Source organism: Typopeltis vanoorti, chromosome 16 (assembly GCF_054136105.1).
Source record: "Typopeltis vanoorti isolate ZY-2024b chromosome 16, IOZ_Tvanoo_1.0, whole genome shotgun sequence".
Lineage (NCBI taxonomy): Eukaryota > Metazoa > Arthropoda > Arachnida > Uropygi > Thelyphonidae > Typopeltis > Typopeltis vanoorti.
In genome coordinates, this window is record NC_143564.1 from 39,060,554 (window position 1) to 39,086,148 (window position 25,595).

The 25,595-nt window shown below is 35.1% G+C and overlaps 1 protein-coding gene across 4 annotated transcripts in view; it reads left to right on the forward strand.

Moving 5' to 3' along the window:
- crm (cramped chromatin regulator) overlaps window positions 1-25,595 on the forward strand; it is a 345,363-nt gene that overhangs the window by 194,862 nt on the left and 124,906 nt on the right. For all 4 annotated transcript variants that reach the window (XM_090406636.1, XM_090406637.1, XM_090406634.1 and 1 more), the window contains exon 10: window positions 19,949-20,134. In XM_090406636.1, coding sequence (XP_090262762.1) covers window positions 19,949-20,134 — 186 coding nt within the window. The remainder of the gene's footprint in view (window positions 1-19,948; window positions 20,135-25,595) is intronic.

Consider the following 25,595-nt stretch of genomic DNA (forward strand, 5'->3'; position numbering starts at 1 on the left):
ATTATGTCAGAAACAAGTGAATAGGGACTAAGAGAGACGAGTTACGTGATTGTGTATGAGAAAAATAAGCAGAATGTGAATGAAAATATAAAAGTAGGAAGTGTAGTAGGTTTGAAACATCATGAAGTTTTTGAAAATGGTGTTGATTGGGAGGATGAGTGTTGAGCAAGAGTTAGATAGCTTGCAGAGAATGAGAGAGATGCACTAAAAGAAGAAGTGGAATGGATCAAGAATGAGTTAGGAAGCATGAAAGAAGAGAATTAGGAGACCGGAAACTATGACTGCAAAGCAAATCAGAGTAGGGGTGATAGAGAGTTATGGGATTGGTAGATGGGGAAAGAATAGGAGAACTAGTGAAAGAGAGGAAATGAAAGGTGATACAGTACAGGAATCAGGGATGGAGAGATGACATGATGGCAAGTAAGTGAGGGGAACAAAGAAAGAAAGTGTTACAGGAGAGAGTGATGGATGCAGGTGAGCAAGGAAGAAAAGAGAGGAAACAGCTGTGATGTATTCACTGAATTGGTGGTATACAAGACAGAATGCCAGAGGAGTGTTTGCCTGGAGGAGTGATAGTGTGACTATGGCAATTAAGTGAGGTGAAAGGGTGAATGAGATTATTGTGATGGTGGGCACAAATGACTTGAGAGGTGCTGTGAATCGGTTGGCAAGAGATCTGAGATTCATACTTGATGTTGTACAGAAGAACACTGAGAAATAGAAAATAGTGAGTTGTTGCCCAGGTATGATAATGAAGAGTTGCAGAGAAGAGCATCAAAAATGAATAGTATAATACCAGAATGTGTCAAAAGAGAGACTTGAATTATGTGGATGCTTGGAGGACATTTGAGGGCAGAAAGGAACTGTATGCAAGAGACATCTTGCATTTAAATGTGAAAGGATTTAGGCATCTGAAGAGAATGTTGTTCTCCAAACAAGTCTGTGTGCCAATGCAGGGAAACTAGAATTATCATGGCAGATGGTAGCAGATGCAGCCTCTTTTGGGAATAGTTGCTTGGAAGAAGGTGGGAGATACATCGTGTAATGCTGAATCCAGTAAGTCTGGAGGGGATAATGATGGGTATAGAAACAGTGACAATGACTTGATTCTTTATACTACTGCCAGGAGTATCCAGATAAAAGAGATGAATTGATGGTGCCGATAGCATCAGCCTGTCCAAAGATTATTTGGAATCTCTGAGACATGGTTGGCAAAAGATGATACACTGACACAAATAGAAGTAGCAAGGTATAGCATTTTTCGGCAGGCTAGGAAGGGCAAATGTGGTGGAAGAGTACTGCTTATGATAAGTGATGAGTTATGTACTCTCAGAGTGGAGGATTTGGAGGACAATGGCACTAATGGTTTTGAAATCATATGGTGTGAGCTAGAAGTTGGGTAAGACAAGATATTTAGTTGGGTGTTGCTATAAGCTAGGGAGCATAGAGAGCGAAGAGCAGGAGATGTTTAGGCAGTTGAGCTTGGTGAGTGCAAAAAGAAAATGATTGTTAGGGGAGATTTTAACTACAATAGTATAATAAGGGAATGGAATTTCTGGAAAAATGTCTTAGGCAACATGTAGTAGAAGGAACATGAGGTTTTAGATGTGGTAATAGCAACAGCAATAAATGTAGCAACTATAGAACAATAAGCCTTATTAGTCATCCAAAAAAAATCTTGTTAAACATACTATTGTCAAGAATCAAAAAGAAAATAGAAAGCAGACTATCAGATGAAAAAGCAGGTTTCCGGAAGTCCAGAAGTACAATCGACCATATTTTTACAATACACATACTAGGCAAAAAATACATAGAACATAACAAAACAATCTGTCACAACTTTTTAGATCTTCAAAAAGCTTTTGACTCAATATGGCACAAGGCATTATGGAAAATTTTAGAACATTATGGTATTGACAACAAAATCATTAGGATTATTAAATCTCTTTATTCCTCATCTGATATGAGAATTGAAATTAAAAATTACAGCAGTGAGCTGTTCCAGGCAGAATGGGGGGGGGGGTAAGACAGGGATGCATCTTGTCCCCTCTTCTTTTTAATCGTTTTCTGGAATATGTCATAGATGAAGCTTTTTATGGATATGATACTGGAATAGTAGTTGGCGGACTAAGAATAATTAACTTGCGTTTCGCTGATGATATCGATCTTCTGGCAGAAAGTGAAGAAGAATTACAAGAGATAACCAGCCATGTTTTCGGAACATTAAAAAAATATGGATTATACATAAACCTACAAAAAAACAAAAACAATGATAACCTCAAAATCAGACATTGAATTCTTAAAGATACAAATTGGCAATAAGCAAATTGAGAATGTAAAGAAGTTCACTCAACGTGCTATTGCAGAATAGCACGTTGAGTCAAGATGGTCGTTCAAAAACCGACATTAAATACCGAATTGCTAAGGCAACCGTGTCCCTACAGAAGTTAAAACCATTGTGGGGAGATAACAGAATAGCAATCACAACCAGACTAAGACTAATTGACACCTTGGTGAATTCTGTCCTTTTGTATGGTTGTGAGGCCTGGACTTTATTGAAGGAAGATGAGAGGAGACTCCTGTCTTTAGAAATGAAAACTTACAGAAGACTTTTGAGAATTCCCTATACCGCTCACGAAACCAATGAAAATGTCCAAAAACTGATTAACTCAATGGGAGAAAAAGGGAAAATATTCTGACAGTCATCAGAAGAAGACAGATGAAATGGTTCGGACATGTGGAGAGGGCTAATGGCATTCCAAAGCAAATCCTAGAAGGAATCGTTCCGGGATCAAGGGTTAGGGGCTGACCTCGATTAAAATGGACAAATTCCTCCCTTTCTCAACTGACATCAAGATCAAGAGACCGAGATGACCCAACGGTTCATTTAGGACTATGGGAGAAGAAGAAGAATAGCATCAGAAGATCTGATTATAACTGAGAAGGCATCTTTGACCATTTTTGGAGACAGTAACCATGTCGTGTTAACTTGGAAGATGAAATATGCAGGAATATCAAAGAGAAAGGAATGTATGTGGAATTATAAGGTAATGATTATAATAGTCTTGGATATCAGCTTGGGATAGTTCAATGAATTGCAGAATTGGAAGGAGCTAGATATCAGTGCTTGGGAATTTGTGAAGGAATATTTATTAGCAGCTATAGCAAGTTGTATATCACGAGTGAAGAAAGGAATACAGTTTGGTGTAAAGTGGATGACAAACAATATCAAACAGAAACTGCAAGTAAAACAGCGGTTATGGAAGAGATATGAGAAGAAGGGTGGAGAGCACATGCATGAAGACTCAGGCCAAGAGAGTGATTAGCATAGTAAGGAAGACAAAACTAGAATATGAGAAGAGATTGGCTCTGAGATCTAAGGAAATCCTAAGGAATTCTTTTGTTATGTAGTAGGAGGAGAAATTATTGTCGAAGAATGACATTGTTGGATAAAAATGGGAATAGAGTGACTGATGCAAAGAACTTTCTTCTGTTCAGAGTTTTTCAATGAACACTTTATCAGGATATTTCATTCTGGCTAAGTAGGCTTTTATACTAGTGGAGGATAGGGCAGGTTTGAAGTTTAGACGTGCAAGACGAGAGTCTGTTTCAAATACTGGTTACTTAGGATGTCATTAAATCAATGGGACTGAATACTATTTTGCCACAGGTTTTGAGAGAATGTGCTAAATAACTGATAGCTCCATTGGTCTAGGATGGTAAGATAATGCCATTGCATAAGGGTGGTAGCAGACTGGAAGTGTCAAATTATAGACCACTTTGTATTTCATCAGTGGTTAAGATTTTTGAGAAATTAGGGAGGGATCATTTACAGCATTCGGCAGATGAAAGTAATGTTATCTCTGAGAGTCAACATGGATTTGTTAAGGGACACTCTTGTTTTAGTAATGTGATAACATTTTATAATAAAGTGACAAGGGGAAAAGGCATTTGACAGGGTGCCACATGATAAGTTGATATTTAAGTTTCAGCAGATTGGTTTGGATGTCAGGTTAGTGAAATGGATTGGCTGTCTGATAGGTATCGGAGAGTTGTGTGTGAAGGAGCACTATCAAGGAAGAAAAAGGTTACAAGTGGAGTCCCACAAGGCTCATTACTGGGATCTGTATTGTTTAGCCTTTATATCAATGACATTGTCAGTGGATTGCTGGGGGATATTCAATTGTTTGCAGATGATGTGATGAACCTGGAAAGGATTATCAGTAATAGTGTAGATGATGGGGTACTAAGTAACTGATTCTGCACAACTTGTAAGTACCCATAGTCCATAAAATCAGTTATCTTTACAATTAAAAAACATCCACTGAAAGCAGTTGCAAAGGCCAACGACGAATGAGTACCTCGTCTCAACAGCATAGCGCCGTTGATCACTGACAAACCAAATGATAATACGAAGTGCCGCATTTGTAAAACTGAAGTTACCAAAAACAAACAAACAAACAAACAAACAAAAAGATATATTATGCAATTTTTGGTGCCACTGGCTACGTGCTTCCTGCTCAAAAATTGATGAATCGGTAGATGAGCTTTTTATTGATTTCAACAGCCTTTCTTCTGTTCAATGTGCATTCCTTCCATAAAACTGATACTGAACTTATGCGAACATGTCAAAAATCTCAAACAACACATGAATACTCTCATCAAAACTTTCTCTTCCAGAATCCGAGTTTTGGAAACTAAGCTCACGATACTTGATGACCAGCACCCGATCTCAAGTGCATCCTTGCCCTCTAACGAACTCCACGGCCTAATCACATCAACAGTACACAAGTTGATCGAGGCTGAAAATGAGAGATTCAACACCGTTATTCTGAACTTTCCAATGGAAAATGGTAAATCGTTAAAAGAAGACTTCAGCAAATTAGTAGTAGAATGCAACTTTGATCCCAGAAACATCATCAAATGCCATCGTTTCAGACCCACAAACAAAAGAAAGTAAGGAACGAACTTTCCACAGCTCCTGAAAGTTGCCTGTGGCACATCGATAAGTGCATCTAAATTAATAAGTCAAAGGACACTTGTCCCCAATCGCACATACCTGCTTTGAAGTTGGCATTTATGACGAAAGAAAAATGCCAGAATGGAGGGGTCGTAGACTACAAACAAGCCAAAATAGTTGTTTATTTTTTAACGGTATATGTTAGAACACAGAGAAATGAGTAAATAATTAATTTATTAACTTATTGCTGATATTTCGCTGGTGTTATAACTAGCATCTTCAGAGCATAAAAACACAGTTTGTCACAATACGCGAGACTATAACAACATGGTGTAATCAATGGACTAGTTAAACAAATTGTAGCAGCAGCCAACATACAAAATTATAGATCGCAATCCCACCAACACACAAAAGAATAAGGCACGTAAATTATTGAAAAAAGTCACTTCCTGGCCCAAAGACACAGTAAAGAAACTCAAGCCCTTCCATGTTAAAACACCTAGGATTTATGGAGCACCAAAAATTCACAAACAAGGTACACCCTTACGCCCAATTGTGGACAGTATAAATAGTCCCACATACAACCTGGCTAGACATTTAGCTATGCTACTAGCCACTCTCACAAACAATTCTCTCTCCTTTGTCAAAAATTCAGCCCACCTAAAAAGCATCTTACAACACCATACCCTAAAAAAGCTCAGACTTAATAGTAAGCTTTGATATCACCTCACTATTCACAAATGTACTACTAATAGAAATCCTCAATCTACTGAAGTCACACTTCCCCCCTGATATATTTGAACTATTCAAATTCACAATACATGCAGGATATTTCACATCGAAAGGGAAAATATACAAACAAATAGATGGGACAGCCATGGGCTCCCCCCCCCCCCCAGCCAACTTTTACATAGAACACCTGGAAAAACTAGCAATCAATACAGCCACTCTCAAACCAACACTTTGGCTACGCTATGTTGACGATGTGCTTGCTATTTGGCCACATGGCCCAGAGACATTGGAAACATTCATAGCGCATTTAAATAGCCAACATCCAAAAATCCACTTTACAATGGAACTGGAAGCTAATAACTGTCTGCCCTTCCTGGATACTTATCACACGTCTTCCAGATGGTTCCTTATCATTTTCAGTTTTTAGAAAAAGGGAGATATTTACACAAACAATCACACCATCACCCTTCTCAACAATATGGCATTTTAAAAATGCTAAACCACAGAGCGAGAGCAGTCTGTTCCAATGACAATGCTCTTGCTGCTGAACTGCCACACCTTCTTGGCCAATGGCTATAATCCCCATAAGATAAACAAAATACTAAACGCTCCTAAGAAACCCCTCACACTATCCACCACAGAGAACTACAAGAAAACAGTCACCATCCCATACATTAAAGGCACATCCGAAAAGATTTCAAGAATTCTTAATATACACGAACTATGCACCACATTCACACCGTGTGGCAAATTAGCAACTCTTATCCGCTCACCCAAGGACAGCATTCCCCCTTTATCACATCCAGGAGTCTACGAAGTACCCTGCTCATTTAATCAAGCCTACTACGGTCAAACAGGAAGAACTGTGAACATCCCCATCAACGAACACAAAAGATACATCTGGCATTATCACTATGGCAAGTCGGGCCTAACAGACCATGCTCTGGATACCCCTGCACACAGGATCAACTGGAAAAACACAAAAGTACTGCACAGAAGCTCTTACAAGTCAGAGAGATTGTTTTTAGAGGCAACAGAAGCCTTGAAACACACTCCAAATCTCAGCAAATATGGCTGTATATATTTGCCCAAAATCTGGGAGACAGTCATCTTAAGAAAAATCTAGTACCTGTTTTTTTTTTTTTTCCTCTGTTTAGGACTCTAGTCTTATGTGATAGCTGCAATTTCTTTCTTTTTTTTTTTCAGATAGAGGGCGCCAAAATCAGGACTCTAGTCTTTGTGTTGTTGCTACAATTTTGTTTAACTAGTCCGTTGATTACACCATCTTGTTATAGTCTCGCGTATTGTGACAAACTGTGTTTTTGTGCTCTGAAGATGCTGGTTTTAACACCAGCGAAATATCAGCAATAAGTTAATAAATTAATTATTTACTTATTTTTCTGTGTTCTAATATATACCGTTAAAAAATAAACAACATGTACGATGAACACATAAGTCTGTCCACACGTTTAAGCCAAAATAGCGCAAACATCAAGTGAGGCCACCAAGCAGACCAGTATGCAGGCACTGCATAGGAAACATGCAAGACCCTTGTGGTCAAATACATGCCTCACAGAACCTTGTGTATCTACTTCACCCAATATCTGTGTCCTCAACTCCAACCTCAATAGTGTCCACTACCATCTGCAGTCCACCAAACCCCGTCTACTCTTTTTAGCAAAAACTCAAATCTCACTTCCTCCCAGCACTATCCATCTCAGTCTTCAAAACTACACACTGTTTAACTCATTTCAACCCAAGAGTTGCATCTGTGCATATATCTGCTATGACATACCCTGCCAGAGAGCACCTAACCTAGAATTGCCCAACTTTGACCTTCTTTGGTTGAAAATATTCCTTTCTCACTGAGTCAAATTCATCTGCTGTCTCTATTGCTCTCCTAATGCCACCATCCCCTCTGAACTGTTTAATTTCCTCTCCTTAAAAATTGATTTTCTCCAGTCCCACTTTCCTAACAGTGAAATCATCCTCCTAGGAGATTTTAATGTCCATAACACCAGCTGGCTTTCCTCCTCTAGTTGTACGGATCTTGTAGGCAGAGATGCTGAAACATTTGTCATCAGTAATGACCTTACACAAATTGTTCACATGCCTACCAGATAACCTGAACCACTCCCAAAATACCCTAGATCTCTTCCTTACCAATGACTCTTCTAAATATGCAGTGAATATAGTGAACCCCCCCCCCAGGTAATTCTGACCACAATCTCAATGTCATATCCTCCCCCATGCAACAAACTTACACAGTCACTCCCTCACAAGAATAGTTTCATAATAACACTACCAAGTGGGACAGCCTCCGAGACTACTATGCATCATTCCCATGGTTGGACTATTGTTTCCAGTCTTCCCATCCAAACATATGCAGCTAACCTATCACCAAAAGTAATCCTCACTGGCATGGAACTCCATGGCAAGAACTCCATCCACCTTCATTGCTTATACTGAAGCCCGAAACAGATGCAAGAAAACTATCAATGCTTCCAAAACAGAATTTGAATGGGCAAAAAGTAGGAAACTTGCAGCTTGTCCAAATGGTAGCCGTGGCTTTTTGGTCTCATGCCAAAGGTCGTAACTTTTGCCCTACACTATTCCCACCTCTATCATACCAGATGGCTCTATTGAATTGTCATCCACAGAAAAAGATAATCTCCTGGCTTCACACTTTGCCTGACTTCCCACAATGCATGCATAACTCACAATGACAAATGCCACCCCAGGTCATTCCAACTGCCCAACATACAATGCCCCTATATTCTTTTGCCAGAAAGAGATAAGAAACCTGTTGTCTAAATTAGACACAAAAAGTCTCCTGGCAATGATGGCATTCTTCCAATTGTCCTGAAGGTCTGTGCACCAGATCTGACTCCTCTCCTATGCCGTCTGTACATACTCTCCTACTCCACTGGTATATATATATATATATGCCAAAGCTTGGAAATTGGTCTATATTCAGTCTATTCCTAAGAAGGGTGACAAATCACTGTCATCTTGCTACTGCCATATCTCACTCACCTCAGTCCTATCTAAAGAGATGGAGAAAACCTTCAATTCTCAACTCCTACACTACCATGAAGTCACCTAGCTGTTAAAATGATCACCAGTATAGATTCTGTTGCTGCCGATCAACAGGAGATCTATTTTCACATATCACCCACATCTGGACAAATGCAATGAAGAAATTTGGTGAATATCAAGTGGTTGCACTCGATATCTTCAAGGCTTTTGATTTGGTCTTTGTATAAAGGCTTATTAAGCAAACTCCTATCATTTGGACTGTCTCAGGATTTCTGCAGTTGGATTGCCAACTTTCTGTCTGGACGTGCAGTATGTGTGATGGTAGACGGTTCCATATCCTCTCACCATCCGACTAATGCTGGGGTTCCCATGAGGTTCTGTTCTCTCACCAACTTCAGTTGATCTCCAACCCAGTACACAGTTTTGCAGAACAGCACATTGCATTCCTCCCTTTCATTTGATAAGCCTTACTCTACACAACTCACTTCAACCTACAGAACATCAACCACCACTGCCCTCAATTTCTGAACTCCAAGGCATCCTCCAATGGGGCTTAGATAACCTTGTCAACTTCAATGCTAGTAAAACCCAGTTCTGTCTTATTTCTCACAAAAAATAATAATTTTCCCCCAGTATTATTTTTGATAACACTCAAATTTCTAGACAAGATGAGATTTCTCTTCACTTGATTATACTATAAATTAAAGATGCCAAAAAATGACATTCTTGATTTCATCCTTTATCTTAGTGTAAGCCAACAAAGTTTGTGCATGAAGTAACTTCAGGACTAGGCTACTTGTATATACAGACTTCACATCAATTACCTTAGTATCCCATAATGCAAAGCACATGTCCTTACAGATAAGTATAATGCTATGCATTATACTTATCAGTAAGGACATGGGAAGGACCATTACACAGTCCAGTTTCAACCTTTATTCGATCTGTTTTTCTGATTTTCATACAAAATTTCTTACAATATTTATTATTGTCAGACCTCCAGGAAGTCAAGAACTCATTAAGGAAAGTTCCCCCTCACACACACAGCTCTGTCATATCTTCTAAACTCATTCACACTAGATGTACTTATTACTTGAACATGTAAACTGTTCCACTGATGGTTCTGTGAGAAAAAAATTTAGCTCTCACCCAGGGCCTCCTTATCCATTGGGCTAAATGGGCTATAGCCCAGGGTTGCCATTGATCCAAGGGCACTTAAGAACCAAGTATGTTGAATTTTAATTCAACAGTATTATAAACATTGTTGAATTAAATAAAAATGTGCAATGTTGATATATTTTAAAATAATTTTTTTTGCAATGAAAGTTAACTAATTATATGTATTATTTAATTATTGCTCAATCCAATGTTATTAAGGCACAGATTTTTTTTTAGCCCAGAGTGCTCAAACTTGTTAAGACGGTCCTGTTCTCACCCCTTTCTTAAGTGCAAACAAAACTTAACTTTTACTGATGTTCCCTAGTGCTCCTCCCAACTTATATATAATAAAAAATTTTAGCAACTGATATCCAGTAACATTCTCTCAAAAGTTTATAGACCTTTATCATATCACCTCCCCCCACCCCCTTTTTTTTTTTTTTTTATGTCTTTGTCTAGTGTCTACAGTCCACATATACTCAATCTCTCCTCATAATCTTAATATCATCTTTATAACTCTTCTTTGCAGGCTTTCCACAGCTTCTTTATCTCTTTCACCCAAATAGACCTGATGTCTTGTCTTGTAGATGATATATTGAACAGTATATGCCTTATTGGACTGCTCTTCTCTAGATAACATCATCTAAATAAAAGCTGAGTTTAATGTCTTAGATTTTGGTATCAAATATTAGTGCCATTTTCTTTCATAATGAGATCCATATAGATGATAAATAACAGTGGAAATAGTGTATATCCTATACTTTCATCTGATTTTATCTTCTTCTTGGCTTCCCTTATTAGGCAATTATTTGCCTGTAATGTCTTCAAGGGTTTAAAAATTCTTCTGCCCATCTTCTCTTGGATCTTCCTCTTGATCGGTGTCCCTTTGGTTTATATTTCCAGGCAATATTTGACCATCTATTTTCATTCATTCTTTCTGCATGGTTTTTCCAGTTCTTTCTATAGTTTGTGATGTCTTCTGGTATGTTAATTATGGAAAATTGTTTTCTTATTTCATTTCTTATTTTGTCTGTTCTTTTAAAGTCTGCGAGAGATCTTAGGAACTTCATTTCTGCAGCTTCTACTTGTCTTTTATCTCATTCTCCCTAAGTCCATGTTTCACTACCATATTTAAGAAGTGGTTTGGCTATTGTTTTATATAGCTTTATTTGGGTTTCTAGACATCTGTTTTCTCCAAAGTTCTAATAACTGCTAGGAACGTTTGCAGTCAATTTCTCCATTTCGGCTTATGTAATTTCCTAAATATTTAAATTTGTTCACTTGTTCTATTACTTTGAAATGCTATTGATTTTGTTTTATTTATTGAGATTTTCCTGTCATACTGTTCTATTGTTTTGTTCAATACGTGTATATTTTTCTGTAATTGGTCTTCATTTTCAGCAAAAAAAACTTAATCGTCAGCATACAAAAGGCTGGTTAATTCTTTATTCATCATAATGCAAATTATGGATATAGACCATATCGGTCTATTCTGGTTATTCATTATCCATCTAATATCCTTTTTTGAGGTCTACTCGGCCTTCTCTTTCTAAGTGGTTTATATTTTATTATTTGTTTAGGATATCGGGTGTTGGCCATTCGGTTTACATGTTCTATCCATTTTTGTGTATAATTGTTTAGTTTTTATTCTATTGTTTGTTTTTAGTTCCTTTAAAATATCTTTGTTCCTTTTTTGTTCCTTCTCATAAATCTCATTTCACTTGTTTTTATTCTTTGTTTATTGCCCAAATTTCATGCCATATAATAATGTGGGCACTGCTAAAGTATTATATATTTTCAAGCGTGTTTCTTTTTGTATTGTATTTGGATTCAGTGTTCTATTTATCATGACTACAATTTGTAAAAATTTTGAAGCTTTTAATTTTGTCTTTTTCTCCATATGATATTTCACATGCAAGATTGAAAGTATTTATCTGTTCTATTATTTTATTGTTAATAACTATTTTACTTCTAACTGAAATTTGTCCACAAAATGCCATTGTTTTAGTTTTTATCTATGGATATTTTCATTCCAAACTGTTCTACTCTAAATTTAAATAATATATTGCTCTTTGTAAATTTTCTTCCTTATCTGATATTATTACCTGATCATCTGCAAATAATAGCATATTTATTTTATTATTCTGGGAAATTTTACCTGGATTGTTTAAAATGTTCCACTGTATTAATATTTCATTAATATAAATATTGAAAAGTGTTGGAGATGGAGGACACTTGTCTTACTCCTTGGTTTATAGATTGTTTTTCGGACATTTTTCATTTTTATTTCATTATCTTTGTATATATTCAATATTGCATGTAGTAAAATATTAGGTATATTTATTTTTTGTAATATATCAATCAGTCTCTATCTTTTTATAGACTGTCAAATGCTTTTTCATAAACAAAAGATGAGTTTCTAAATTAAATTCTCTTCTTTTTTCTATAAGTGGCTTTCAAGAAAAAGCTGCATCCATTGTAGCATGTCCTTTTCTAAACCCATTTTGACATTCTAATAATATTTTTTCACTGTATATTTTCAATTTTTCATTAAGTATTCTTTGCAGCATGCATTCAATAAACTAATATCTCTGTAATTATCAGCAGGTTTTGTTTTATCCCATTTTTTAAATATAGGCATTACATTACTTGTATTCCATTCTATCGCTATTTGTCCATTTATATACATTTTATTTAAAAATTTTGATTATCTTTGATGAAATTTTTTTCAATTTATACAGTTCGGAGTTTATATTCCATCTTCTCCTGCCAATTTGAGATTTTTTTTAATTTTACTCAGGTTGTCCTTTAATTCTTTCATTGTTATTATCTCATTTAGAGCATTTTGTAAGTTATTGGTGTGATTTGAAAAAAAAATTTTTTTATGTAATTTTTCCAATTTATACAGTTCGGAGTTTATCTTCCATCTTCTCCTGCCAATTTGAGATTTTTTTTAATTTTACTCAGGTTGTCCTTTAATTCTTTCATTGTTATTATATCATTTAGAGCATTTTGTAAGTTATTGGTGTGATTTAAAAAAAAAATTTTTTTATGTTAGTATTATCTGTCCAAAGATTTGTGAAGTAATCCAAGAATACTTTTACATCTATTTCACAATTTACATTTGCAGTTTTCCATTATATCTGCATTCATGTGTTTTAGTATTTTATATGCATTGGGTCTTATTTTGTATATGTCATTTTCTAGATATGATACAAATTTTTCTCAGCTTTCTCTGTGCCTCTTTCTGGTTTCTCCTTTGGCTATTGCTCATATTTTTTATATTCATTTTCATCTTCTTGTTTTTTGCTGCTTAACCATCTTTTAAAGGCCAGCTTTTTATTTATAATTATTGATTTTATTTCATTGTTTCATATATGTAATTTTTTATTTTTATGATATTTTTTGTGTGTTCCTAGACTTTTATATGCTGCTGATGCAATAATACTTTTATATTATTCCATTCTTTCTCGATGTCTTCATTTTCTTGTATTTTCTTAAAGTAGTTATTAATCCTCTGTTGGTATAAATTTCTTAATTCTTTATTTTCTATTTATTTCCTATGATTTTATTTTTCCTCCACTCTTGAAATTTTTAGCGCGCACACACACACACACACACACACACACATATATATATATATATATATATATATATATATATATATTGAAGGGTATATTGGTAATAATTCGCTTCCTTGAATGAGACCTCTATTGGTTTTAATTTTTTTGGTTATTTCATTATTAATTTTAATATACCTTTCTTCCATTATATGTGCTATTACTTTGGTAATTTGAGGTAATTTTTCAACAACCTCCAGAACATCTTACCACCTTCTTGTTATTTATTTTCTATGTTCTTGCCAAAGTCCTCCCATGACTTTTTGTTTAGCTAGTTTTACACAGTGTTTAGCTTTCTTACATTTGTCTCTGTATTCTCTAAGATCACAAGATGACTTATTTTCCAGGAACTTTTGATATGCTTTCTTCTTTTCCTTCACTGCCTCTTTAATTTCCTGTGTCCACCATGGAGTTCTGATTTTTCTATCCTTGCAGACAACCTCACCACATGCCTCTCTGGCTGAATCAATCACGGTTTTCTTCAAGGCTTGCCACTGAATCTCCAAGGTTTGGTTCCTGTTCTTAAACTCTTTCATTTTTGTTTTTTCAATAATCTTTGTCTATTTTAGTCTACAGTTCACATCTGACAGCTGCTCAACTTTTATTCGCTTTAAAACTTTCTTACATGTTATTCTTTTCAATATGAAATTCAATTTTATCCTGCTCAAGACTAAATAGTGATCACTTCCAATTTCAAATCCTCTGTACACTATTTTCTCTCTGGTGTCCTGCACCAGGGAAAAAACATCACTATTAACAATAACATAGTCAATGAGACTTTTCTTATTCCTTGCCTCTTCTCTCCATCTGAATTTGTGCACATTTTTATGTTGGAACATGATGTTAGTGATAACCAGTCCATGTCCTGAGCAGAAATCCAACAGGTATTTGCCATTATTATTCACTTTGCTCTTTTCTCCAAATTTTCCCATAATATTTTTGTATGTCTGACAATCATTTCCTACTCTGCTATTTAGATCCCCAACAAGGACCAATTTTTCATTGTGTCAGTTGCTTTCTCTAAAGCATCAAAAAATTCCTCCACTTCTACCTTAGTAGAACCTTCTGTGGGACCATAGGCACAAATAAGTCTCATTGTCCAATTCCCCATTCTCATATTTGCCCACATTACTCTACTTGAGACTGCCTGCCATTCAAGAAGATTAGATTCGTATTTTGTGTTGAATACTGTGGCTACTCCTTCTTTTCCTTGATTGTCATTGCCTGAATATAACATTTTGTATTTATTGCTCAGAAAGATCTCACCAGTTTTTGTCTTTTTTGTTTCAGTCACCCCTATTATGTCGATCTGCCAATTCCTCAGATAGCTCCATTTCTTTGCCATTCAGGCTTCTTATCTTGATAGTACCGATCTTTAACTCTGATGATATTAAGTTGAGGTGTGCTTTCAGATTTGTTCCAGTAGCTGACTTTTTGCTGTTCACCCTGGTTCCCCGGCGAAAACAACGGGGGCCTTGTTTAACCAGGCGACGCCCCAGCCGGCATGAAATTCTATCATGTTGTACCATCATTTAATATTGTGGTTTAAGCCATAAGAATACAATTTGGTTGGCTAAATCCCAAATTGCCAGCCCATCCTCGTTCATTCAGTATCTAGGTAGATACCCAACAAGGTGCACCACGAGAAGGTGAAGATTGAATCAGAAGCTCTGGTTGGTTCTCCGGATTCCTTTAAAGGCTATGTGGAGGTCTCCTCTCAGTTATACAGCTTTGACCCTTAAGCACCCTTTATCTAGATATATTTTATAGCATGTATTTACAAGAGATATTCCTCTATAGTTTCCACAATCTTTTCTGTTTCCTTTTTTAAATATTTTTATGACTATAATTGTTGTCTTCCATTCTTGTAGGATGTTTCCTTCTTCCCATATTCTGATTAGGAATTTAATTAATTGTAATTGAAATGGTTTAGAGCTGCATTTGTATAGCTGTGAATTTAGAAATTGACCATTTCCTACTAGTCTCACCAGTTCAGTTGCCTCCATGATGGTGAGAATAATAAAAGTAGAAAATAAAGAACAGGTTTACTTCAAAGTCAATCTCTTAAACATCCCAGTATTATAGTGGCTTTTTCAACAGAGCATTAAAAATGAGCAAGATGTACAAATCCGTGAATTGATTGAAGAAGAATAGTTAAATATTTGTGGTATATTAAATAAGCAAAATTTTGAAAGCATATACAAAAATAAAGATGGCATCATAGAAAAGTCTTAGACAGTGGCATGAGGATATTTCTAGTATTAAGAAGTATTTCCAGTCAGATAAATAGAAAATAAGATTGAATATTATAGAAAGTAAGAAATGATGCACAGAAAGCTGAAATAATTTCATATCTAATTTTGAGACAGGTTTAATAAAATTCATCCTAATAACTTTATAAAGTTTTAAATTAATAGAATCAAGAAACAAGTAAAAATGTAAGGATCAGTGTTATTTAGAAAACTACATGGCTACTAATTTTAGGATTTATGATCGCATACCATGAAAGAATTACAAATACCACAGTTGAAAAGTAATCTGGTAGAACATATTCTTCTACGAGAATTGAATGAATTGTTTATTAAATGATTTTAAAAAATTAAATCGCCCAGAGAAAATGGTATTAACATGGAATTGTTCAAGTATTCTCATGAAACTTAAATTAAGACTTTCCTTAAGAATTCCTGATTATAGTGTAGGATGGGGAAGAACTAGCAGAATCCTGGCAGGAGGCCCATTGTTATTCCAGTTTTTTTTTGGAGGGGGGTGGCTGTAAAGACTGAAAATTATTATGAAATAAGCATTATCATTAGGTAAGGAACAAAACGAATCTTATGCTGGTTGTTACTTTTCTTTGAAATTACTAATTGAAAAAAGCACAAAGAATTCAAAAACCAATGCATGTAGCATTTATAGGCTGGAAAGCTTTTGACTGTTTGAACAAAAATCAACTTTTAGAACCTTCACTGATGATGAAACCCTTAATCAAATAATAGTCGCAGTCTACAATCTTTGTAAGTATAATAGGTATAACCTCATAACAATCATATTGGAAACCAATAAATCATTGCATCTGGTAAGGCTGCATTTAAAACCATTCTTCTTCAACACATATATATATATATATATATATCGATGCCACTGTCAGACATTGAAGACTGACATTTCATGGAACATTCCATTATGAAGTGATAGCTGTCTTGATACACAGTTACATACAGATAATCAGTTACTCCTTGGCAATAAAAATTGAATTCCAATAATTCCTGACCAAGTCAACTGCTTTAACTATCTTGGTTCTACTCTGACTGCAGGGAAGAAATTGTCTGTAATCATAGAATTCCAAAGTACAGAACACTTAAAAAATTGTTCTAGGTTTTAATCTAACAAAAGACATACCATAATTAAAGCATACAAGACATTGGGGCATGAAGCCTTAACCATCAAAAAACAATAACAGTGGCTTACATCAGTTGAAATAAAATTTATGAAAAAATTGCAGGATATATATTACTGAACTAAATGAAAACCAAAGATATGATGAATAAATTAAATATGATACATATAATACAGTATATCCAACAATATAGAAAATAATGGTTACAACATGTAAACAGAATGGAAAGCACCGCAATACCTCAACATGCTCTTTGATACATCCCTAGAAGAAGGAGACTACTGCAAATACTAGCCAAGGGATGGCTTGAGACTGTAACAGGCCCGTAGACTTGACTTGCTACTACTGTACAGGATGATGATGATTCTATAATGGTGCATGTTTGCTTACTTTGCAGAACTTTTGATGGCATTTCTTCTTTTTACTGTGTCTATGACATCATCAGTCCACTATGATATTCAGATTTTTGTATATTTAGCATTGAACTTGACCTGCTGCCTTCCTGACTGAGCTAATTTGTATTTCCTTCAGAATTTGTGCAGTAGGAAATTCAGAAGAAAACATTTCGGTTTTCATACTTTTACAATTTTTCTCCAATAATATTTGTATTTTGGTGTTTACATTTCATCTCAGTAAGCTGCATGGCTTGGGTTATTTGTAAGATGTTCATACATATTTTAATGTAGTATTCATTTCATTCTGGTCAAGGCTAGATGGTAATCTCTTCATATTTTTTGTAAACTTGTGTAATCTGAGCCTTTATGAAGGTATCACCATCGTAATAACATCTTTCTTGTTTGTCATGTGTTCTCATTCTTTAAATGAAGAAAATTGTGATGTTAGTAATGATTATTCAGTCATGAACAGAAATCTCCAGCAGGCATTCTATATTTTCTGACTATATTTATGTATATCTAGGATTCATTTCCTACCTTGCTTTATGTCTCCAACAAGAATCAAATGTTCCCCTTGTAGGTCAACTACTAACAATGTAATATCAACTACTAACAATGACAACCATAAAATTTAACATAAATGTTAAATTTTATGGTTGTCATTGTCTGTGCCATTGTAATATTCTATTTATTTATTCTTGTATCTTAATATCAACTGCTCCTTTGTTAACCTTATTCGTGCTGTACTCCCAGTACCTTATGTCTTAATTAACTCTGCTGCTTTACTCTTAAAATAATCTTTAATCTGCTTAACATATATCTCACTACTAATCCTACTTAATCTTATTCTGTATTCCCACCGCTAGTAAACAGACTTGTTATTAGCCTATCTACGATATACAGGTTTACCAATTCTCGTACTAATCAATCAGAAAAATTTATTTTTTTAACGATTGTGCCATTCTAATTGAGCTATTGTAGTTTGAGAATTAAAGTAACGAATACTGGCAAAATCTTAGTTAATACACATAAATTTCTGTAGCAAGTTGTGGCGATTCTCAATCTATAGTGCACGCAGGTTCGCTAATTTTTTAGAGATAGTGCATTGGCAATAGATCAGGCAAGGCATTTAAACAAGCAAAACATTTTATTTTAAGCTAATAAAAAAGTAGAATACACACATCTAAAGGGGAAATAATATCTCTCTCTCTCTCAGTCTATCAAAATACATTAGGGGCAACATACAACTGACTATATTACATACAACTTACTAAACTCCATCACAATGTTAACATATCTAAATTAAACATGTAGTTATTCCCTAAGTTACATCTTGGCTTGATTCCTTTCATGATATGTACAAATTTACAATCATCTACTTCTTTATAACCAAAATCATTACTTAACATTTTTCTAACAAATATCCGTTAGCACCCTCATTACATACAGTAATTCCAATTTCACCTTTACAAATCAATAACAAAATTTGTACTTACTTACAGTAGCCTTTTACATACTGATTACACATTTCGGTTAATTTCACAATACCTCAGTACATCATCACCATAGGTTACGATTGTTGCCTGAATGATGTAGCAGTTCTCGCTCTGGAGTTTGTTGCAGGGTGATTCTTCTGTCTGTACTGCAGCTGCAATCTCCCATCGGTAACTGGAAAGGAACTGCTGAAGTCTCCATTTTGTTCCTTGGGTAGCGCACTCTCCTGTCTATGCATCCTAGCAGGAGCCCCATCAATTAACAGCCTCTCCTTCGCACACCTGGAATTCCCTTCTCTGGGAAGGAGAAAACTTAGAACCTAAAAATCGAGAACCTTGCTGGTTCGTCTCAGTTCTCTTTTATATCATCACTAATCCTTTTCTCTTTTATATCGTCACTAATCCTTTGTTACTACGATGTAGTTTCCAGGATTACCCACCAGCATGATGGCATCACTTCGGCTCACTCCGTTCATTGGCACATATTTTTATGTTCGCAAGACCTTGCGAACTTTTGTTTTTGCTTAGTCATCATTCTAATCTGGGTTAATCCTCTTCTTTCTGTTTTACATGCAATTCAATGGGAATTAAATGATGTATTTTTACAGCAAAATTATTACATTTATTTTATTATAACATAAATTCTATTTTATATATTTGGAAACCTCTGTAAAATCAAACTCGAAAAATTAATTAATTTAATTTATCATGAGAGACTTTACTCTTTCTTTCTTAATAGAACTTTTGATAGGACTATATGCACGTAAAGGTCTCTTTGTCCAGGTTTCCATTTACAAATTTACCTTTAATTACTCTTCTTGAAATTGTTTTTAATTCAATGGTTTATGCATATCTTCAAGTTTGCTATTGAATGCTATAGTTACTGTTTTTATTCACTGATTACTATTGTCTGAATATAACATGTTATAGTTATAAGTATCTTAGTGGTTTGTTTTATTTGTACTAGTTATACTAATTACATCAACATGTATTTTTGTAATTCCTCTGAAATTTGTCTTTTTCACTGGGCTTTTAACCTAATTTAATTTTTGATAATAAATATTCCTTATTTCTGAATTTTGAAAACCTGATTTATACTCATAGTCGGTTTTCTTAACAGATTGTAATTTTTACTGAATATTTATCATTTGCAGTTAGGATGTCCAGAGAAAATTGTTTTAGAATATGACTGGGAAAAATCTGAAGATCTTGTGTCCAATAAAATTTTGGATTCAGATTCCAAGCCCTCTAAACCAGCACAACTACAAAAATTAGCAGAAGTATTAAGAAAATTGGTATATGTAGCATCTGCTACATTTGCTGATTTCAAGAACATTCAGGTATTGCCCATTGCTTTATTGTTATTATTAATTTGCATTAAATCATAAATATTAGTCTTATAAATATCAAATATTATTAATTTATGTCAGAAATGTGAAATATTATAAAACGCATAATGGCTTTACTTTTCTCATTTAAAAATATAAGAATTTGTCATTCCGAGAATTTTATTTTGTTTATTTATTTTTACTTTTATGGTTTTAAACTAGTTATTACTAACACCATGTTCCAGCATAAAATTGTGCACAAATTCACAGAGAGAGAATATACAAGAACTAAGTCTCATTGATTATGTTATAGTTGATAGTGATGTTTTCCTACTGGTTCAGGACACCAGAGGATACAGAGGATTTGAAATGGGAAGTCACCACAATTTAGTTTTGAGCAGGATACAAATGAATTTCATATTGAAAAGAAGAGTGTTTAAGAAAGTTTTAAAACAAATCAACAGTTGAGAAGCTTTCAGAAGTAAACTGTATACTCAGATATGCAAACATCATTGAAGAAAAAATGAAAGGGTTTGAAAACAAGAACAAAACCTTCAAGATTCATTGCAAATCCTGAAGAAAACATTGACTGATTCATCCAGAGAGGCATGTGAAGAAGTTATCTGTAAGGATAGAAAATTTAAACTCCATGATTGACTCAGAAAGTTAAAGAGGTAGGGAAGCAAAATAAGAAGAAAGCATATCGAGAGTTCCTGGTAAGTAAGTCAAGATTGTGCTCTTAGAGAATACAGAGAAAAATATAAAACAGTAAAGCACTGTGAAAAACTAGCTAAACAAAAGTCATGGGAAAACTTTGGTCATCATCATCATCATCATCATCATCAAATTCCTGCCATGTACCCACAAGGGGTGTACAGGATATGATAGTACTACATGAAAAAATTATATCATTACTAACTTCCTATCTACAATTTTCCTCCAAATCAGTCTGTTACTTGTCAAGACTCCAACATTATCAGATCTTATATTTCTATCGTCTAAGGCACTTTGTACCATATCAATCCACCTATATCTTGGTCTTCCTCTGGGTCGTTTTCCTGCCAATCTGGCAGAGAACACTTGTTTTGCTAAAACTTTGGTAATAACAGAAAATAAATATCAGGAAGGTGTAAAATATTCTGGAGGTTATTGACAAAGCTTAGAAATGGAGGAAAAAGTACTGTATAAGGAATCAGAGATGATAAATGTGACATGAAACTTAAGATTAATATTCTAGATGTCTGAAGTAGTTGCTTTGAAAGACTGCTGAATGAAACAAGCAGTATCAACATGGTAGTAGAAAACTCCCAACAGGAATACATATCCATACATGAAGTCAAAAATGCCATCAAAAGCCTGAAATGTGGAAAGGCAGCTGAAGTAGATGAAATTTGGCCAGAAATGTTCAAATATGGAGGTATAAAATTTTCACAGTGGCTGCATTGCTTTATTCAGAAGGTCGAATCTGGATGATTGCAGCAGAGCTCTCATAGTACCCATATATAAAAAAGAAAATAAAACTGAATGTGAGAATTACAGAGGTATTTCTCTGATGAGTGTACCTGGTAAGATTTATGCAAGTATACTTGAGAAACAGCTAAGAAAAATTGTGAAAGGAAAGCTTGGTGAAGAAAAAAGCTGGATTCAGGCCAAATAGAGGCTGTCAGGATGAGATTTTCACTTTACGATAAATGGTTGAGAAATCGTGGGAACATAACAAAAATCTGTATTTAAGTTTTGTAGATCTGGAAAAGGCATATGACAAGGTGCCAAGAGGAAAGCTCTTCAAAATGCTACAATTACAGGTTGCAAGATTCACTGACTAAATGGAATAAATCTTGTAATAAATTTGTTATAAAAATCATCAATAAAAACACAAAGATAATGTAAAATAGAAAATTGGCAGAAGCATTGAAAATATCAACTGCATTGTGAATGGATAACCTGTAGAATAAATAAAACATTTCAGCTACTTAGGCACCATTTTTTAGTGAAGATGGTAAATTAAATATGGAAATAGAAAACAGAATCAACAAAGCTGGTATGATAGGAAGTCAACTGAATAAATTTATATGGAATAAGAGAGTAATTAGTCAAAACACTAAATTAGTTGTATACAAGACAGTGTTCAAACCAATTTTAACTTATGGATCTGAGAGCTGGGTTAGAAGTAAAACACTTGACAAAAGACTAGAGACCGCCGATATGAGAGTCCTGAGAAAGATTGGGGGCATGAACAGATGGCATTAATGGTAATATTATATTAAAAATGAGGATATTAGAAAAGAGCTTAACATTGTTACCATCCAGGAATGTGTTAACAGAGCTATGGTGGTATGGCCACTTAAACAGAATGGGAGAGAAAAGATTCAAAACAAGTGTTCTCTGCTAAGTTGGCAGGAAAAAGACCCAGAGGAAGACCAAGGTATAAGTGTATTGATACAGTAAAAATGCCTTAGAAGAATGTAAATAAGGAAAAACATTGAAAACATCAGTTGCATCCTGAATGTGAACTTATGGAACAAGTAAAACAATTTAGCTATTTAGGTACAATTTTTAGTAAAGATTATAAATTAAATATGGAAATAGACAACAGAATTAATAAAGCTGGTGTTAAATCTTGAATGAAAGATTTATTATATTGTAAAATATTTCATTCAGATTTAACAAGTAAAAACAAAAATTCCCGGAGAAAATGCTTGTATATTGGTATAAGTGAAGTGGTTGATAAGAAATAACGAAAGTCATTTAATTGTAAATTCCCCTATGTAATATAATGCTAAGTGTCCTTGTAAAACTGATAAGAGTTGAAATTTAGTTGAAAGTTATGTTAACATGAGAAAGAAATCTAAGTATACAACGAGATAATTGGTTTAAAGAAATGACCCCAGGCAGTCACATACGTGAGGTCCAAGTTGCACACGTGGAGAACGCATCGAGGAGAGAGCAGTACCGGGTGCAAGAATTTTGGGTGCCAGCCAGAAAAGAGTGACGTAGTAGGGAGAACAGCTCAGCAAGGATATATAGAGCTTGGCGACAGCAACTCGAGGCTTCTTCTTTTGTTCTGGATTCCTATTCCATGAAAAGGTGCGTGTGAGCGGTTGAAAAGAATGATGTCCAGTGGCAGCTATGCGGCCAGATAGCAATCCAGTGTGGGCATAATCATCGGTACAGCGGAAAAGCCAGCGCAAACCGATCAACATGCAGAACCACGTGGACCGAACCCAGCAGAGCAGCTTCGCCCACATCAGAAAAAGTGATTCGTGATCGTAATCACTAGTATGTCCTACTTGGAGATAGCCGACCGTAAGAGAGAGTAACAAGCCGTGTAAATTTTTTTTGGAAGATAGAGAGAAAAAGCAAGAGAGATCCTGATGCTCGGCAATGTAGAAACTTTTCAATTTCTTTGTATGCAAGAAACAGTTAGTGTGCAATAATGTGCGGATATGCCCAGTGATTGGACTTACAAAAATGAAACAGGACTTTAATATCTAATCAACTAGTAAATTGTCTTAGCTCTCAGTAAGAATTCATGTACAGTGTGGTATTGAATTGCTAAAGTATGTTATAGCCTGATAGTTCTTGAATCTAGAATAAGATAAATGCTTGTACAAGAATGTTAGTTGCATAGGATGATGTTATAATTTAACTAATTGTAGATATTGTCTCACAATGTTTAAGAGTAGGAGTATTAAGGTTATGTCTGGTTAATCAATTTCAATTTGTAGGAGAGATTCAGTTTTGTTAAGTGATCGCGATATTTGTATATCATATTAGAGTAATGAATAAACCTTTCTTTTTCTTACCTAACAAATTGCCTGAGCTGTAAACTCAATGCACCACTCATAAAAATAGAACCAGTGCGAGTTAAAATTTGGGGATAGCTACGACTGCAGTAAGAGCGAAAATATACGAGGTTTTTGTAATTGAGAATTTTAATTGCTTGATTATCGAATTGTCTGTCATTCTGAGTGTTAATTCCTTGACAAGGATGAATCTCTTGTCTAAGAATTTGGATGGCGCAGCTTTAACAAACAAATTTTTTCAAATTCTGACAAGGAGTTAAATCCAGATTTGTATCAAAGAAAATTGGCGCTATCCAGGGGCAATTTCTTTGTCTACCAAGTTTTGCACACGCGAGCAATTTAAGTAGTGGCCATAGAACGAAAAAGGGTGAAAGCAAGCTCGAGAATTTATGTCAAGTAATAGGGATATTCAAAAATAATAACAGTTAAAAGTAAAAACAAATAACACATAAAACAATTAAAGAATGGAAGGAAAATTTAACAATGGCACAGCCGGTAGGATTTGATTTACTCGATTAATCAAAGAGTGTGGTAAATCAAAGTAAGTAGGTTTTGGGTTAAGATCAGGCAATTTAGGAGTTTTGATAACAGCATTTGTATGTGAAGGAAAACTATAATGTGAACTTATATACAAGTATGGCTTATCCATCAAGTTCTGGGATGAATGATTGCGAATTCTTTCAGACCATCAACCCACAAGAAATTTTTCCCCAATTTTCTGGAGAGGAAACTGACGACGTATTAGTTTTTTTTAGCTTCGTAGAGGAATTAAGGAAAGTGGGTAGATGGACAGATCTCGACCTTCTCATCTTGTTAAGAAGTAAGCTTGTTGGAAAGGCAAAAAGCTTCCTATATCATCCTTAATTTTGAAAGATACCTTGGAATACTCCAAGTTTAAAGAGACTTTAATTTCTCGGTTCTCTAAAGTAAGAAGTTTAGGACCTAATATATGGAAATTACAGAGAAGTACTCAGAAAGATAAGGAAAATGTAACTGAATATTACAATAGATTACTAACCATTGTCAACAGTCTGAGTGTCTCTAATGAGAATAAACCTGATCTCAACCGGGCAGTGTTTCATCAGTTTAGGCTAGGGGTGAAGCAGGAGTTGAAGGAGACCGCTGATAAGAAAAAAAATCACAAACCTTGAGGAACGTTTCATCACCGTGAAAGAGAAGGAATACTGCTCGGAGACGTTCGTCTCGCATCTTATGCCAGCTACATTAACGTAATAAAAGAGACGAATAATTCCAGCTGTGAGAACAAAACTGAGAAGGAATCTAGCTCATGTAAGGGGAAGACTAATGATCAAAAGGATAGTGAGGGAGAGAGAGAAAGATCAGTCAATGTCAATCAAGTGACTGACAATAAAACTAACATCATAAGGGTGGTGGGACTGACTAACTTAGAGGAAGTACGTTCTATAGTCAAACAAGAAGTTGAACGACTACAACAGCCCGTAATGGACAGTCTTGATGCTGTTCTGAACCAGCTGGCAGCAGTAACCGTGAGGTCCTCAGAATCAACTATCCCTCAAACAGAGAGGACTAATGAATTAATTAGGCAAGAAGTCGTAAGGCTTCAACAGCCTATGTTGAACCGTCTTGATGCTGTTATGCAAAAGTTGGCGGCAGTGACAGCACAGAATCCTGAAGTGTCTCTACCT